Here is a 13,651-nt window from a genome sequence, read left to right as displayed (position 1 = left end):
TACGTCAATGATGGACCCTTGCATCTTCCTACAACAGCTAGATGCATTTCACTCAAAAGCAGGGTGCGTATCCCTTCTGTGAAATCTGACAGCAATGTACTGCTGTGATGTCCTTTCCCTTACTTCCCACTTGCCCTAGATCTGACACGCTCCCATTTCCTGTGAACCATCTTCTGTGTCTCTGTTACTAGGAATGGATCTTGCCTGACAACGGACTGTAAATAAGGTGGAAGTGAGACCCATAGTGGCCATGACTTTACAACTTTGGTATAGGTGGATGCAGGCACATTTTTTTAATTAAGTGATTTTGAAATTTGCTAGTTATACTATTCTTTATTAAATTAAATGAAATTGTGTGACTCTTTAAAGCTCATTCTACATGGTGATGTTTGGTTGCACCTGAGCTGTCACAAAATATTGGACAGGTCGCAGTAATCCTGTCATTAAAATGATCAAATGTTGCTGTGTAGCTTGAGCCTAAGTGCTTCCTTTAGTCACTAGGCATAAGACACTCCATCTTGTAAACTGAATGTAGTTTATAAGGATTTATTTGCTTTTTTTTTGTTAATAGAAAATGCGGAAAAGTTCTTTAATGTTTTGTCAGTTGGTAACTCTGTTGTTCAGTCTAAGCTAGTGGGATCTCCATTTAAAACTATACGTCATTTCTTTCTGATGTTCTGTCTGTAACCGCTACAAATTTGCCAATCCTGGGGACATAAAAGTAACAGAATGTCACATTAAGCAGGAAATATTCTTCCAGTTTTGCATGACACACTTTTAATTACCGTATTTTATGGACTATGGTATAGCACAGATAATTCAAGAGCGAATAGTCAGTCTGGATGATCTGAGACTAAAATGTCAGCAGTCCATAAATACAGTAATTAGGACAAAATTTTCAATGAAATCATTTTTTTTGTGATACAATATGATACAAATCAGTATCTCACGGCTTTTCTATGATTCATAAAAATATTAAATGAAGAGACACTAACATGGAGAAATGTGCTGTTTGGTAAGTCCTGTAGCATACTATTGTTATCATAATGTAACTATATATTTCTGTAATCATTTTGTAAGACGTTATCACAAAAAAGTTTAACATGTTTTGTAATTTTTTAAAATATTTTAGTAAAGTAAAAAAAAAAAAGCATAATACTTTGAAACTAAATAGAGAAGGAGGTATGTTGCAGATATATTTTATATAGTATAATATACTCAATCAACTGATTTTGTTGTTGGAAGCAGCAGCAATGCATTTCTGCTGCAGAGCAAATGCAGTATCACATGGTAGCCATTCATATCAATAGCTATCCGTGTAACACATGGACAGAAGATCGAATCCAGCAGAGCCATCCTGGCTCATAGAGGAGAGTTCTGAGTGTGAGACGTGCTCTATGATGGCTATATGCCCTGTTAGAGGATATGGGTAGGAGCTGTTTTCATGAGACAACCCCTCTAATAAGTTAGCCCTTTAAAGGGCCATTAAAAGGATTCTCTGCTGTGGACAATTTCTACTTTTAGAAGAGTTCCTCAACAATATGTTTCCCCCTGTTGTAGCTGAGGATGGAACTTGGCAGCATGTGCTCAGTGTTCCTGCACCACCAGGACAGGTCCTTCAGGGTGGGAGACACTTTTTGTAACCACACTGCACTACATTTGTCCAAACATATGAAAAATACTAAACAGATGACCTCTCCTCTGTTTTCTAAACTGAACAACCCCTTTAATACAGATAATTGTCTGTAAGCTATATTTATATGAAGATTTAAAGTTAAACCTTTAAGTTACACAAATATAGCATTAAAAGTTGAGCATGGAGACACTCGGTGGCATATCTACCATAGAGGCAGACTATGTGACTTCTTTTGGGCACGGGGTAAGAAGGGACCCAGAGCTAAACTTCTACTGTTCCCGACATAGATTGACAGCATTTTTCTGCAGCCACCACTAGGGGGAGCTCATTACAAAGAGATTTTACAACTTCCTATAAAAGGGTTGTCCAAGATACTGTAATAAAAATCTCAAACAAGCTCCCCCACTTGGCTACAATAAAAAAAATATGTTACACTCACCTCTTTCTTCAGTGTTGTTCTCTGCACCACTGGTCCAGTCTTCCTGCTTTTGCTTGCTAACAAACTGCAATATTGATGTTCCGGTATATGACACTATCACATGCACAGCAGGGGCAGAACAAGTGCCCCATGGAGACCCATAGCCAAACTTGGAATGGGACGCCACTCCACCATAACCATCTTCAAGCAAAGTTCAGAACATGAGAAGCTTATGACCATGTTGGTTTCCATATTGTACAAGGATAATGCACAAAGTGATGTCGCAATAGTGTCCATAATGTGCAGAATGATGTCACAGTATAGCAATAAGGCTTACGATGGTGTCACAACAGTATGACAAATCCATGGTAATGTACAGAAATAATGATGTCGCAACACTTCAAAATGGTGCCAATCAAAACTACAGCTTGCCCTACAAAATACAAGGCATGAATTCCATCAAGAGAACAATTAAAAAGTCTAGATGTCAAAATATGGAGAGACCAACCATAAAAAAAAAAATTGTTTGTTAAATGTAGTAAAAAAAAGCTATGAAAATGTCATATTGCCTTAAAGAGGACCTTTCATCGGTCCAAACATTGTGAACTAGGTATCATGGTCTGTACAGCGGCGCCCAGGGATCTCACTGCACTTACTATTATCCCTGGGCGCTGCTCTGTTCTCCCACTATGCCCTTCGGTATGTTTGCTCGCTTGGTTATAGTACGCGGAGACTTAGGGGACTTGGTTATACTGGGTGGAGCCTGCCCTTGTTCTCCTGGGCGTTTTCTTCTCCCAGGCTGTAGCGCTGGCCAATTGCAGCTCAGAGCTCACAGCCTGGGAGGTTTTTTTCTCCCAGGCTGTGAGCTCTGCGCTGCGATTGGCCAGGGCTACAGCCTAGGAGAAGGAGACGCCCAGGAGAACAAAGGCAGTCTCCTCCTACTATAACCAAGTGACCGAAGATACCGGAGTGCATAGCGGGAGAACGGAGCGGCGTCCAGGGATAATAGTAAGTGCAGTGAGATCCCTGGGCACCCCTGTACAGATCATGACACTTAGTTCACAATGTTTGGACCGATGATAGGTCCTCTTTAATCTTTAAAAGTCCTTACAGGAAAAGGAAAAGATACTGCAAAGATCTTTCCCGGCCTTGTGATGACTTCACTAGGGGTTGCAAGTTCATTGTTGATCATCTCTTTGCCGTTACTGTCAAGAACTCTAAGATTATGCTTCTATTTTGTTTTAATAAAAACAGAATTAAAATGTAACTGTTATATATTTTTTTCTTACTAATGTGTAGGGGCAGTGACACTGACCATTTTTGTAATATACTTTAATTACTGAAATCGTACTTTTCTATTAGAAAAATAGATCCCTGTCTTCTGTCTACTTAACTGTGGAGACTTGCTTCACACTGACTGCGAGCGTTGCTAAGGCACAAAATGGGCGCATTTAGAGCTGTTTTCTAATAGAAATGTACAGTTTCAGTAATTAAAGTATAATCCAGAAATAGTCATTGTCACTGCCCCTACACATTACAAAAAAAATGACAGATACAATTTAAGTAAAAAGCACAACATGTTTTATTTTTGTAAGACATTCAAATGTAATACTTTACTGAAGTTCAATTCACATATTGAAATGTGTTTGTGCTGTTTCTGTATATTTTAGTAATGATGAAGTCATTGCAGTTGCCAGTATGAATTATGACCCTATAGTGTCCAAAGTAGCAGAAGTCATGGCATCAGGAAAATCTATACGCAAGCGGGATGTTGAGTAAGTAGTCACTGTTGGAAGGAAGTTAGTGAGCCTCTATTATTGGTAACAACAGCATGAAAAATTGTGATTCTCTAAAAACTGGGATGAAAAGTGGACTTTCGCAAATAGCAAAGAAATGACCGGCGGGTTATCGTCATTATAGTTATTTATATAGTATGATCAACTTGTATCGTGATCTACAAATCATTAAGGTAAAACATAACATTTATAACAGTGGGGCAGACTCTTTTGGAGTAACATGCATCAGATTTACGAAGAGCTGATGTAGAAGTCAGCTATAATTTATGGTATGATTCTGGTGTACAGTATGATAAATTTGTCACCTGTCAGTCTCCCTGTCCTTTCTGCTGAGCCCCACCCACTTTTTAGAAAAGCTTCTCTAGTGGAGAAAAAAAAAATTGCAACTTTTTTCACGTCAGAAAACTGGCACACTGGGCTTGATAAATTACTCCCAGTTTGCTACAGACCAAACAAACATTAGATCTATTAAGTAGGAACCCTGGCCATATGAGCTTACAGTCCACAAAACCCTTGACATGGCTTATCAACCATACCGTAAAACACACATGAACACCTCCTACCAGGGCAGGGCTTAAATTTGTCCCATGAGTGATAATTCAAATGTTTGTAGGTAGTTAGTAGGTAGCACTGAATAGTAGGTCATCAATATTGTATTCCAGGAAAACCCTTTTAAGAAGTCATTTTTTACTCTCTAGAACCACGTATGCCACCGATGCCTGTGTTGGCTGCAGTTATACTCAACCCATGGCTGCATTGTTTTTCTAAATTTTAAAGATTGTTGTTATTTATTGAAATTAATTAAAATTCTGACAAGAACCAAAGCAAAACCACAACAGAAATTCATATAGAATATCGGTTTTAATACGGTAAATCAGATCTTTGTTGTACAATGATATGATCTGTAATTATTTTTTTAATCTTTTAATGCTTCCATTCTTATAGGATGTTTGTTCGTCATTGCAAGTAAGTTAATAGACGTTTACAGTGGACTATTGTTAGTCTGTGCCTTGTTATGACCTTGTTATTGTGCACTGCTGCATGGGCTGACATATATAGGCCGGTGTGTTACCAAAGGTCCCTTTAGATGGGACAATTTAGCAGGCGAACACTTCCTTCCTGGAAGCGCCTGCTCGTCAGTGAAGGAGACCGCTACATGCAACAATCTCTTCCACAGTATGGGGAGGAGGGATCGCTAATGCCAGCGCTCATTCATCGGGTAAGCAGTGGCACCTTTACACCGCCAGATAATTGCTAATGAGCGTTCCTATGAATGCTTGTTAGCGATTATCTGGCGGATTCTCAGCCCATGTAAAGGGCCCTTAACACTGTAGGTCAGGGTAATATCTACCCAGGAGGAGTAATTTTTTGTGATGGTGAATAATGCCATTTGTTATAAAGTCTCAATACCTGCCCCTATACAGTCAGATTCTAGACATGTAATTGAAAAGAGACTGTACAGCTTAAGGGCTTATTCACACGACTGTGGTTTGGTTCCGCCTCCGAGCCGCATCTGTGTGCTTTCCGCATCCATTGCTCTGTTCCGTGGCCCCGCAAAAATGATAGATCATGTCCTATTCTTGTCCGTTTTGCGGACAAGAATAGGCATTTCTATAATGGGCTGTCCATTCCGTTCCGCAAATTGCAGAAGGCACACGGGCGGCATCCTTGTTTTGCGGATCCATCATTTGCGGACCGCAAAACACAGCACGATCGTGTGAATGAATCCTAAAGAACATGCACCCATAATACACGTGTGTAAAACTGGCCATAAGGTAGATATATTGGCTTACAGGACACTTCCATCATAAAGGGGTATTTGTAACTCAATATTCATAGGAAACAAGTTCATTTAGGATTTTTAGTGCTATACCATCTAAAATTAAATACAAAATATTGACCTTCTGTAGCAGACAACATAGAAGAATAAAACCACTACATATAAAAAATTAGGCAGAGCACAACATCGAATAATACCCTTTGTAACAGAGTGTTTAGATATAAGGACAAATTGGAGGTGCTCACCTGGTAATATTGTGATCAGCCACAACAACTATAATAGGCCCTAGCAGGGTTTAAGATCAGCAGCAAGGGTCTCATGATCCACGTTACTTGGAGTAAACGGACCAGCTCTCCAGACAAGCAAAAATAAAAAATAAAATCGCTGGTACCCGTGCTAAATCCATTATAAAGTACCTTAATTCCGGATAGCAATTAAAGATGACCTGTCGGGGGCGTGGCCGGAAGCTGGCATGAGCAGACGCGGTTAGCAGAAGCTCCGGACCTCATACCCTGGCTTTTACATTAATCCTGAAATTACCAAACGCCAACATTTCTACACCGAGGGGTAAGAGATCGGGTAGATCCCGTGCACTGAAAATGTCCCGAAATAGAGCTCCTACCGCCGCAGAAAAGCTCAAAGAGTTTGCCCGCCTGGATAATCAAGATGGCGGCGGAGCAGGAGCGCAGGCACGCTCATCATCGGCCTCTGGGGAATCGCTTGTGGAAACAGAGGAAGCGACCCAGGGTGAGCCATCACTCAAACAAGTGACGGAACAGCTATTGCTAGCCATCACATCTTCTCGGTCCTCCTTATCAGGAAAGTTAGAAGAGGTGAAGGTGGACATAGGCCTGCTACGGGCTGACATGCAGAACATGTGTGAGCGCATTAAGGAATCGGAGCAAAGAATCTCTGTTGTGGAAGATAGAGTGAACCCGATACCTGAGCAAATATCTGACTTAGAAAAGAAGGTTGAATTTTGGCAGCAGAAATGCGATGACTTTGAAAATCGCACGAGACGTAATAATCTGCGCATAATTGGCCTTCCAGAAAGAGCAGAAGGTACTGACCCTGGTACTTTTGTCACTACATGGCAAAAATCTACCTTTCCTGATGCCACCTTCTCCAGTGCATTCATTGTGGAAAGAGCCCACAGAGTTCCCGCCAAGGCACCACCACCAGGAGCCCCTCCACGTCCGCTGCTGGCGCGATTGTTGAATTCCAACGATAGGGATCGCATCCTTCAACTGGCGAGGCGTAAACAGAATATCTGCTTTAAAAAACGCCACGATCATGCTTTTTCCGGATTTTTCCGCGGAATTACAAAAGCGCAGGGCTACATTTGTGGCTCTGAAGAAACGCCTCCGAGATCTGGACATACCATATTCTATGGCGTACCCAGCTCGTCTGCGGATTGCTGATGGAGAGAGGAGTAGATTCTTCAACTCGCCGACGGAGGTTGTCGCCTGGTTGGAAAGCAGACCTCGTCCTGTCAGAGAACAAAGATGACTTTATTCCTGGGTCATATGTGGTATGATACAGTGATAGGAGGAGGGCGTGATGTCAGGCTGTAAGGCCTTAATATCGGGAATGCAATTTATTTCCACACTTACATTGTTTTGATTGGGAAAAAATCTGTCAAGATGAATCGTTCATGTTCTACCTTGTTTCAGTAATTTATATGCTGTCTGTGCAGTTTTGAAACCCTGAGAGTGATGTGCTTTGTGTGGCGGTTGGGGAGGCGTCTTCCCTCTAGATATAGGAGTATAACGATCCATTGATATATGATCCATAACATATCTTCTGATGCTGGATAAGTGTGAAGGGAATGGAGGAGAGACGCCTCGCCTGGGCCTAAGCACCTATAATGTTGATAACCTCATATCATTTATAAGAGTAATCTTAAGTTGTGCGTATGTGCATTTTTTCATATACCTACGTGAAAGCTAGGGTATGCGTTCTTTTACATGTTACAGCTGTCAACATCAGTGCGACTGGTAAAGATATACCATTAGTACTCTCCGTTCAAGTGTTGCCACGGAGCTTTGTCACTATTTAAGTATTGCAGGATTGAAAAGTACCTATTCGGAATGAAACATATTCCGAATCCTGCTTTTTTGTATTGTTTTGAGTTTTTCTTTTACATGTTCACTGATCCGTACTATGTCAATGCCACGTTATTAAGGTCACTAAATCACGTAACTACTAGGATTTCAGATGTGAATGCTGGGAAATGGCAGACATGAGAGTAATGTCGTGGAACATCCGGGGTCTAGGGAGCGTAAGGAAAAGAGCTATGGTGTTTTCTGAAATAAGGAAATTTAACCCACACATATTATGTCTGCAGGAGACTCATTTAATCAAAGATACGGTTAAGCGACTGAGAAAACCGTGGCAGCAATGGGCGCAGCATTCCTGCTATACGAATTTGTCCCGTGGAGTATCCTTACTGATACATAAATCATTAAGATGGGAACTTGAGCAAATGCAGATAGATCCCGCTGGGCGATACATATTTGTGGCAGCGTACAGTGGGGGAAATAATTATTTGACCCCTCACTGATTTTGTAAGTTTGTCCAATGACAAAGAAATGAAAAGTCTCAGAACAGTATCATTTCAATGGTAGGTTTATTGTAACAGTGGCAGATAGCACATCAAAAGGAAAATCGAAAAAAAAACTTTAAATAAAAGATAGCAACTGATTTGCATTTCATTGAGTGAAATAAGTATTTGAACCCCTACCAACCATTAAGAGTTCTGGCTCCCACAGAGTGGTTAGACACTTCTACTCAATTAGTCACCCTCATTAAGGACACCTGTCTTAACTAGTCACCTGTATAAAAGACACCTGTCCACAGAATCAATCAATCAAGCAGACTCCAAACTCTCCAACATGGGAAAGACCAAAGAGCTGTCCAAGGATGTCAGAGACAAAATTGTAGACCTGCACAAGGCTGGAATGGGCTACAAAACCATTAGCAAGAAGCTGGGAGAGAAGGTGACAACTGTTGGTGCGATTGTTCGAAAATGGAAGGAGCACAAAATGACCATCAATCGACCTCGCTCTGGGGCTCCACGCAAGATCTCACCTCGTGGGGTGTCAATGGTTCTGAGAAAGGTGAAAAAGCATCCTAGAACTACACGGGAGGAGTTAGTTAATGACCTCAAGTTAGCAGGGACCACAGTCACCAAGAAAACCATTGGAAACACATTACACCGCAATGGATTAAAATCCTGCAGGGCTCGCAAGGTCCCCCTGCTCAGGAAGGCACATGTGCAGGCCCGTCTGAAGTTTGCCAATGAACACCTGAATGATTCAGAGAGTGACTGGGAGAAGGTGCTGTGGTCTGATGAGACCAAAATAGAGCTCTTTGGCATTAACTCAACTCGCTGTGTTTGGAGGAAGAAAAATGCTGCCTATGACCCCCAAAACACCGTCCCCACCGTCAAGCATGGGGGTGGAAACATTTTGCTTTGGGGGTGTTTTTCTGCTAAGGGCACAGGACAACTTATTCGCATAAACGGGAAAATGGACGGAGCCATGTATCGTGAAATCCTGAGCGACAACCTCCTTCCCTCTGCCAGGAAACTGAAAATGGGTCGTGGATGGGTGTTCCAGCACGACAATGACCCAAAACATACAGCAAAGGCAACAAAGGAGTGGCTCAAGAAGAAGCACATTAAGGTCATGGAGTGGCCTAGTCAGTCTCCGGACCTTAATCCAATCGAAAACCTATGGAGGGAGCTCAAGCTCAGAGTTGCACAGAGACAGCCTCGAAACCTTAGGGATTTAGAGATGATCTGCAAAGAGGAGTGGACCAACATTCCTCCTAAAATGTGCGCAAACTTGGTCATCAATTACAAGAAACGTTTGACCTCTGTGCTTGCAAACAAGGGTTTTTCCACCAAGTATTAAGTCTTTTTTTGTTAGAGGGTTCAAATACTTATTTCACTCAATGAAATGCAAATCAGTTGCTATCTTTTATTTAAAGTTATTTTTTCGATTTTCCTTTTGATGTGCTATCTGCCACTGTTACAATAAACCTACCATTGAAATGATACTGTTCTGAGACTTTTCATTTCTTTGTCATTGGACAAACTTACAAAATCAGTGAGGGGTCAAATAATTATTTCCCCCACTGTATATTCAGGGTATTCTGTATGTCTTGATAGGTGTGTATATACCCCCCCATCCTCTCTGCAAATACTCCATCAGGCTATTAGCTTTGCTGTTTCCTATCCTTCAGCTAGGGTGTTATGTATGGGTGACTATAATATGATTATGTCTAACACTTTGGATAGGTTCCATCCAGGTGGTTCTATGAGCAATGTTGATGGGTGTGGATCCTCTCTAGCTAAATTAATGGCAGAAGTTGGATGGGTGGATATGTGGCGGCTCAAACATCCTAATGATAATGTTTATTCCTGTCATTCTGCCAGTCATAATAGTCTGTCTAGAATAGATTATATTATGGGGAATTCTGATATGTGCTCAACTAGCTATCAGATTGCATTTGGTGTGAGAGGGGTATCTGACCATTCACCAATACTCTTAACTCTTTTAACTGGACATAAGAGAGTGGGTCAATCGATGAAGATACATCCCTTCTGGCTTACCCTTTTCTCACCTAATGATCGTGTACAGGATCAGCTCGCGGTATTTGCAGACTTTCATGATGATAATGTAGATCCCTTGCTGAAATGGGACACACTGAAGGCTTATTTGAGAGGCTGTCTAAAATCCTCCATATCTTTTGTGAAGAAAGCCTCAGCTAGGTTGGAAGAGGAGATGGCTTCGGAATGCTCTGCTTTGGAGAGGATATATGTTGATGATCCCACTGAGCAGTACAAACAAAATTGGCTTATGATAGGAAGTCAATATTTGGCCCTCCTGAAAGAGAAGGCCCAGCGTAGGTTATTTTTTACCAGACAATTTTACTTTGAAATGGGGAATCAATCCAGTAAACTGTTAGCTCATATAATCAGACAGAACCAGGCCTCCCCAGCGATTCTTAGGATTAAGGACGTAAATGGTGTCATGCTAACTGAACCTGATGCCATTGTCAGCAGATTCAGGGAGTATTACCAGGAGCTGTATACTGAAAGAGCAGATTATACAACTGATGAGGTGAGGGACTATCTCTCGGACATAGAGATTCCGAAGTTATCACAGGAATCAAGGAATATATTGGATGCCCAGATAACAATTCAAGAGATCTCGAATGCTATATCCGCACTAGCAAAAGGGAAATCCCCTGGTCCAGATGGACTGCCAGTGGAGGTCTATTCCAAATATGCTGCCTCTATATCTCAATCTATGCTGCACATGTACAATGAGTCATTTAGACAGGGAAATTTACCACCATCCCTATATGACTCGTCTATTGTGATTTTGTTGAAACCTGGGAAGGACCCAGTGGAGTGCGGTTCTTACAGGCCGATATCCCTGCTGAATCTGGATTATAAAATTTTAGCAAAAATTCTGGCATCAAGATTGAGTGGGGTAGTTAGCCCATTGATTCATCCAGATCAGTCGGGATTTCTGCCTGGGAGATCCACTTCAGATAATATCAGAAGGGTGCAGGTGGTCACGCAAGTGGGCTTGGCTAAACATCAGAGATGGGCATTGGCTTCATTAGATGCGGCTAAGGCCTTCGATTCCATAGAATGGCCATACTTACTTGCCACACTGGAACAATTTGGGATTGGTTCGAATTTTATTAAATGGATCTCCATATTATATAAGGAGCCTAAGTCCAATATCCTAGTGAATGGAATATCCTCAAGTAGCTTTCAGTTGGGTAGAGGCACGCGGCAGGGATGCCCACTTTCTCCCTTGCTATTTGCACTGGCTATAGAGCCTTTGGCTATACGCATTAGAGAAGATGGAATCTTTAAGGGAGTGAGTCTGAGACAAGGGGAAGACAGAACAGGTTTATATGCAGACGACATGGTGCTCTTCATGTCTGATGTAGAAACCACTCTCCCTAGAGCTGTAACAATAATTGAAGGATTTAGTCGCTTCTCTGGCCTCCTAATCAATTGGACCAAGTCCATACTTTTTCCTTTATATGACATGGACCCTGTGCAACTTCCTAATGGGGACTTACCCATAGTATCCAGTTTTAAATACCTGGGAGTTACCATCACAAAGGATGCAGTTTCCTTTCATGCTTCCAATATTGTACCTCTACTGGACTTTTGTAAGGAGAAATTTAGGGTTTGGGGGGGCCTGCCATTATCGGTAGCAGGTCGTATCAACTTGATTAAACTGGTTGTTCTACCCAAATTCTTATATGTTATGGAGCATGCACCTTACATTATTCCAAAGAAGGTTTTTCAACAGTATAAGTCTATGCTAGCGCCCTTTCTATGGGGACCTAACAGACACAAGTTGTCAATAGATACCTTATGCCGTCAGTGGGGATGTGGGGGCATGTCTTTACCGGACATATATACATATTATTTAGCAGGGCAATTACGCTATTTGAAAGCATGGTTAAATATGGATATCCAAACACCTAGATCAGAATATCTCCTTGCTGAATTTTTGGACCTAAAGTCACTTTGGCCTGTTCTAGAAAAACCGAACTTATTCCCTAGACGATTATTACCAATACATAGATTGGGTATCCAGGTGTGGAAAGCATGTAAAGCCTTATATGAATATTCGGATCACACACCAGAAATCCCTCTTTGGGATAACCCCATGTTCCCATCTCTATTGTCACTTCCCGGAATTCAATTTTGCAAACTGCATAATGTACAACTGTTCGGAGATGTATATGACGGTAATAGTTTTTGTACTTATGACACTTTGTGCAGTAAATTTGATTTACCTAGGAGCTCATTTCATAAGTTTCTACAGATACGTCATGCTTTGCAGACACATTTTGGTGCGCCCCAAACTCAGATAACCAAATTTCCTATGATTGGGGTAATCCGATCTCAAGGCCCCAAAGGGTTTATCTCAGGATTGTACACCCATCTTCTGAATGCTAAATGTAAGCTAGTTCCATTGAAGGTTTTGTCAAAATGGCAAACATTGATACCAGATCTAACTGATGAAGATATTGAAGATTTACTAGAGTCCCCAGTATTGGTATCCCCGGCCATAAACAATAAGTTTATACAATTATGTATAATACACCAGGGGTATTTATCTCCTTGGCGCTTATATAAAATGGGTGTACTCACACATTCTTGTTGCCACAGATGCTCCATGGAAGGTGCTGACTTTTGGGATCTGGTGTGGATATGCTCACACATTCAGAGGTTTTGGACAAAAGTTACTGATTTTTTAACTACTCTTATGGGGCGCCCAGTATCAATGGACCCCAAAGTATGCATCTTTGGTATTTTAGATGACGAGTTATGGGATCATTATGAGAGAATATTTTTGAGGGAAACCTTATTTTTGGCAAGGAAAGCAATAGCAATTAGGTGGATGGGAGAGAGAGGGCCCACTTTGACTCAATGGAAAAACCTAGTGAATATCATCATCCCGTATGAGAATATCGTATATAAGAATAGGGGTTGTGCCTCGAAGTCCAATAAAATATGGGAAAGATGGTGCTCTTCACCGCAGTCGATGTATGCTAGGCAAGATCTTTCTAACTCTTTAGCTGAAGTATCGAGATAATTGTGTACTCACATGCTACATTAAATGTACTATAAGCTTTTATAACAATATATAGGAATATTTCTTAAGTAACGTGATTGACCAACATGACATGTACGGATTGTATTTGTATTTGTGATTTTGTACGGTACATACCGTTGTATGTACTCTGTATAACTTAGGTATTTTTATGCTCAATAAAAAGAATTAAAAAAAAAAAATATATATGACCTGTCACCACCCCTGACATGCCTGTTTTAATAGCTTCATGCATTCTCCATGTAATAACAATTCTGGAGCATCTATTCTTATGTTGTGCCATTCCTTTATTATTTCTACTAGAAGTTATGAATGAATTGCTAGCAGTCTACAGTAAGGGTACAGAGGGGTGGTAAACAG

The 13,651-nt window shown here is 41.1% G+C and overlaps 1 protein-coding gene across 1 annotated transcript in view; it reads left to right on the top strand.

Moving 5' to 3' along the window:
- The window catches only part of LOC120990756 (apoptosis-inducing factor 3-like), a 101,316-nt gene that overhangs the window by 85,795 nt on the left and 1,870 nt on the right, over positions 1-13,651 (top strand). The window contains 1 exon segment of the mRNA XM_040419658.1: positions 3,725-3,829. Coding sequence (XP_040275592.1) covers positions 3,725-3,829 — 105 coding nt within the window.

The sequence above is a fragment of the Bufo bufo genome, chromosome 2 (assembly GCF_905171765.1).
Source record: "Bufo bufo chromosome 2, aBufBuf1.1, whole genome shotgun sequence".
Lineage (NCBI taxonomy): Eukaryota > Metazoa > Chordata > Amphibia > Anura > Bufonidae > Bufo > Bufo bufo.
Note: the sequence above shows the minus strand (reverse complement) of the source record. Positions and strands in the feature narration are given on the sequence as shown.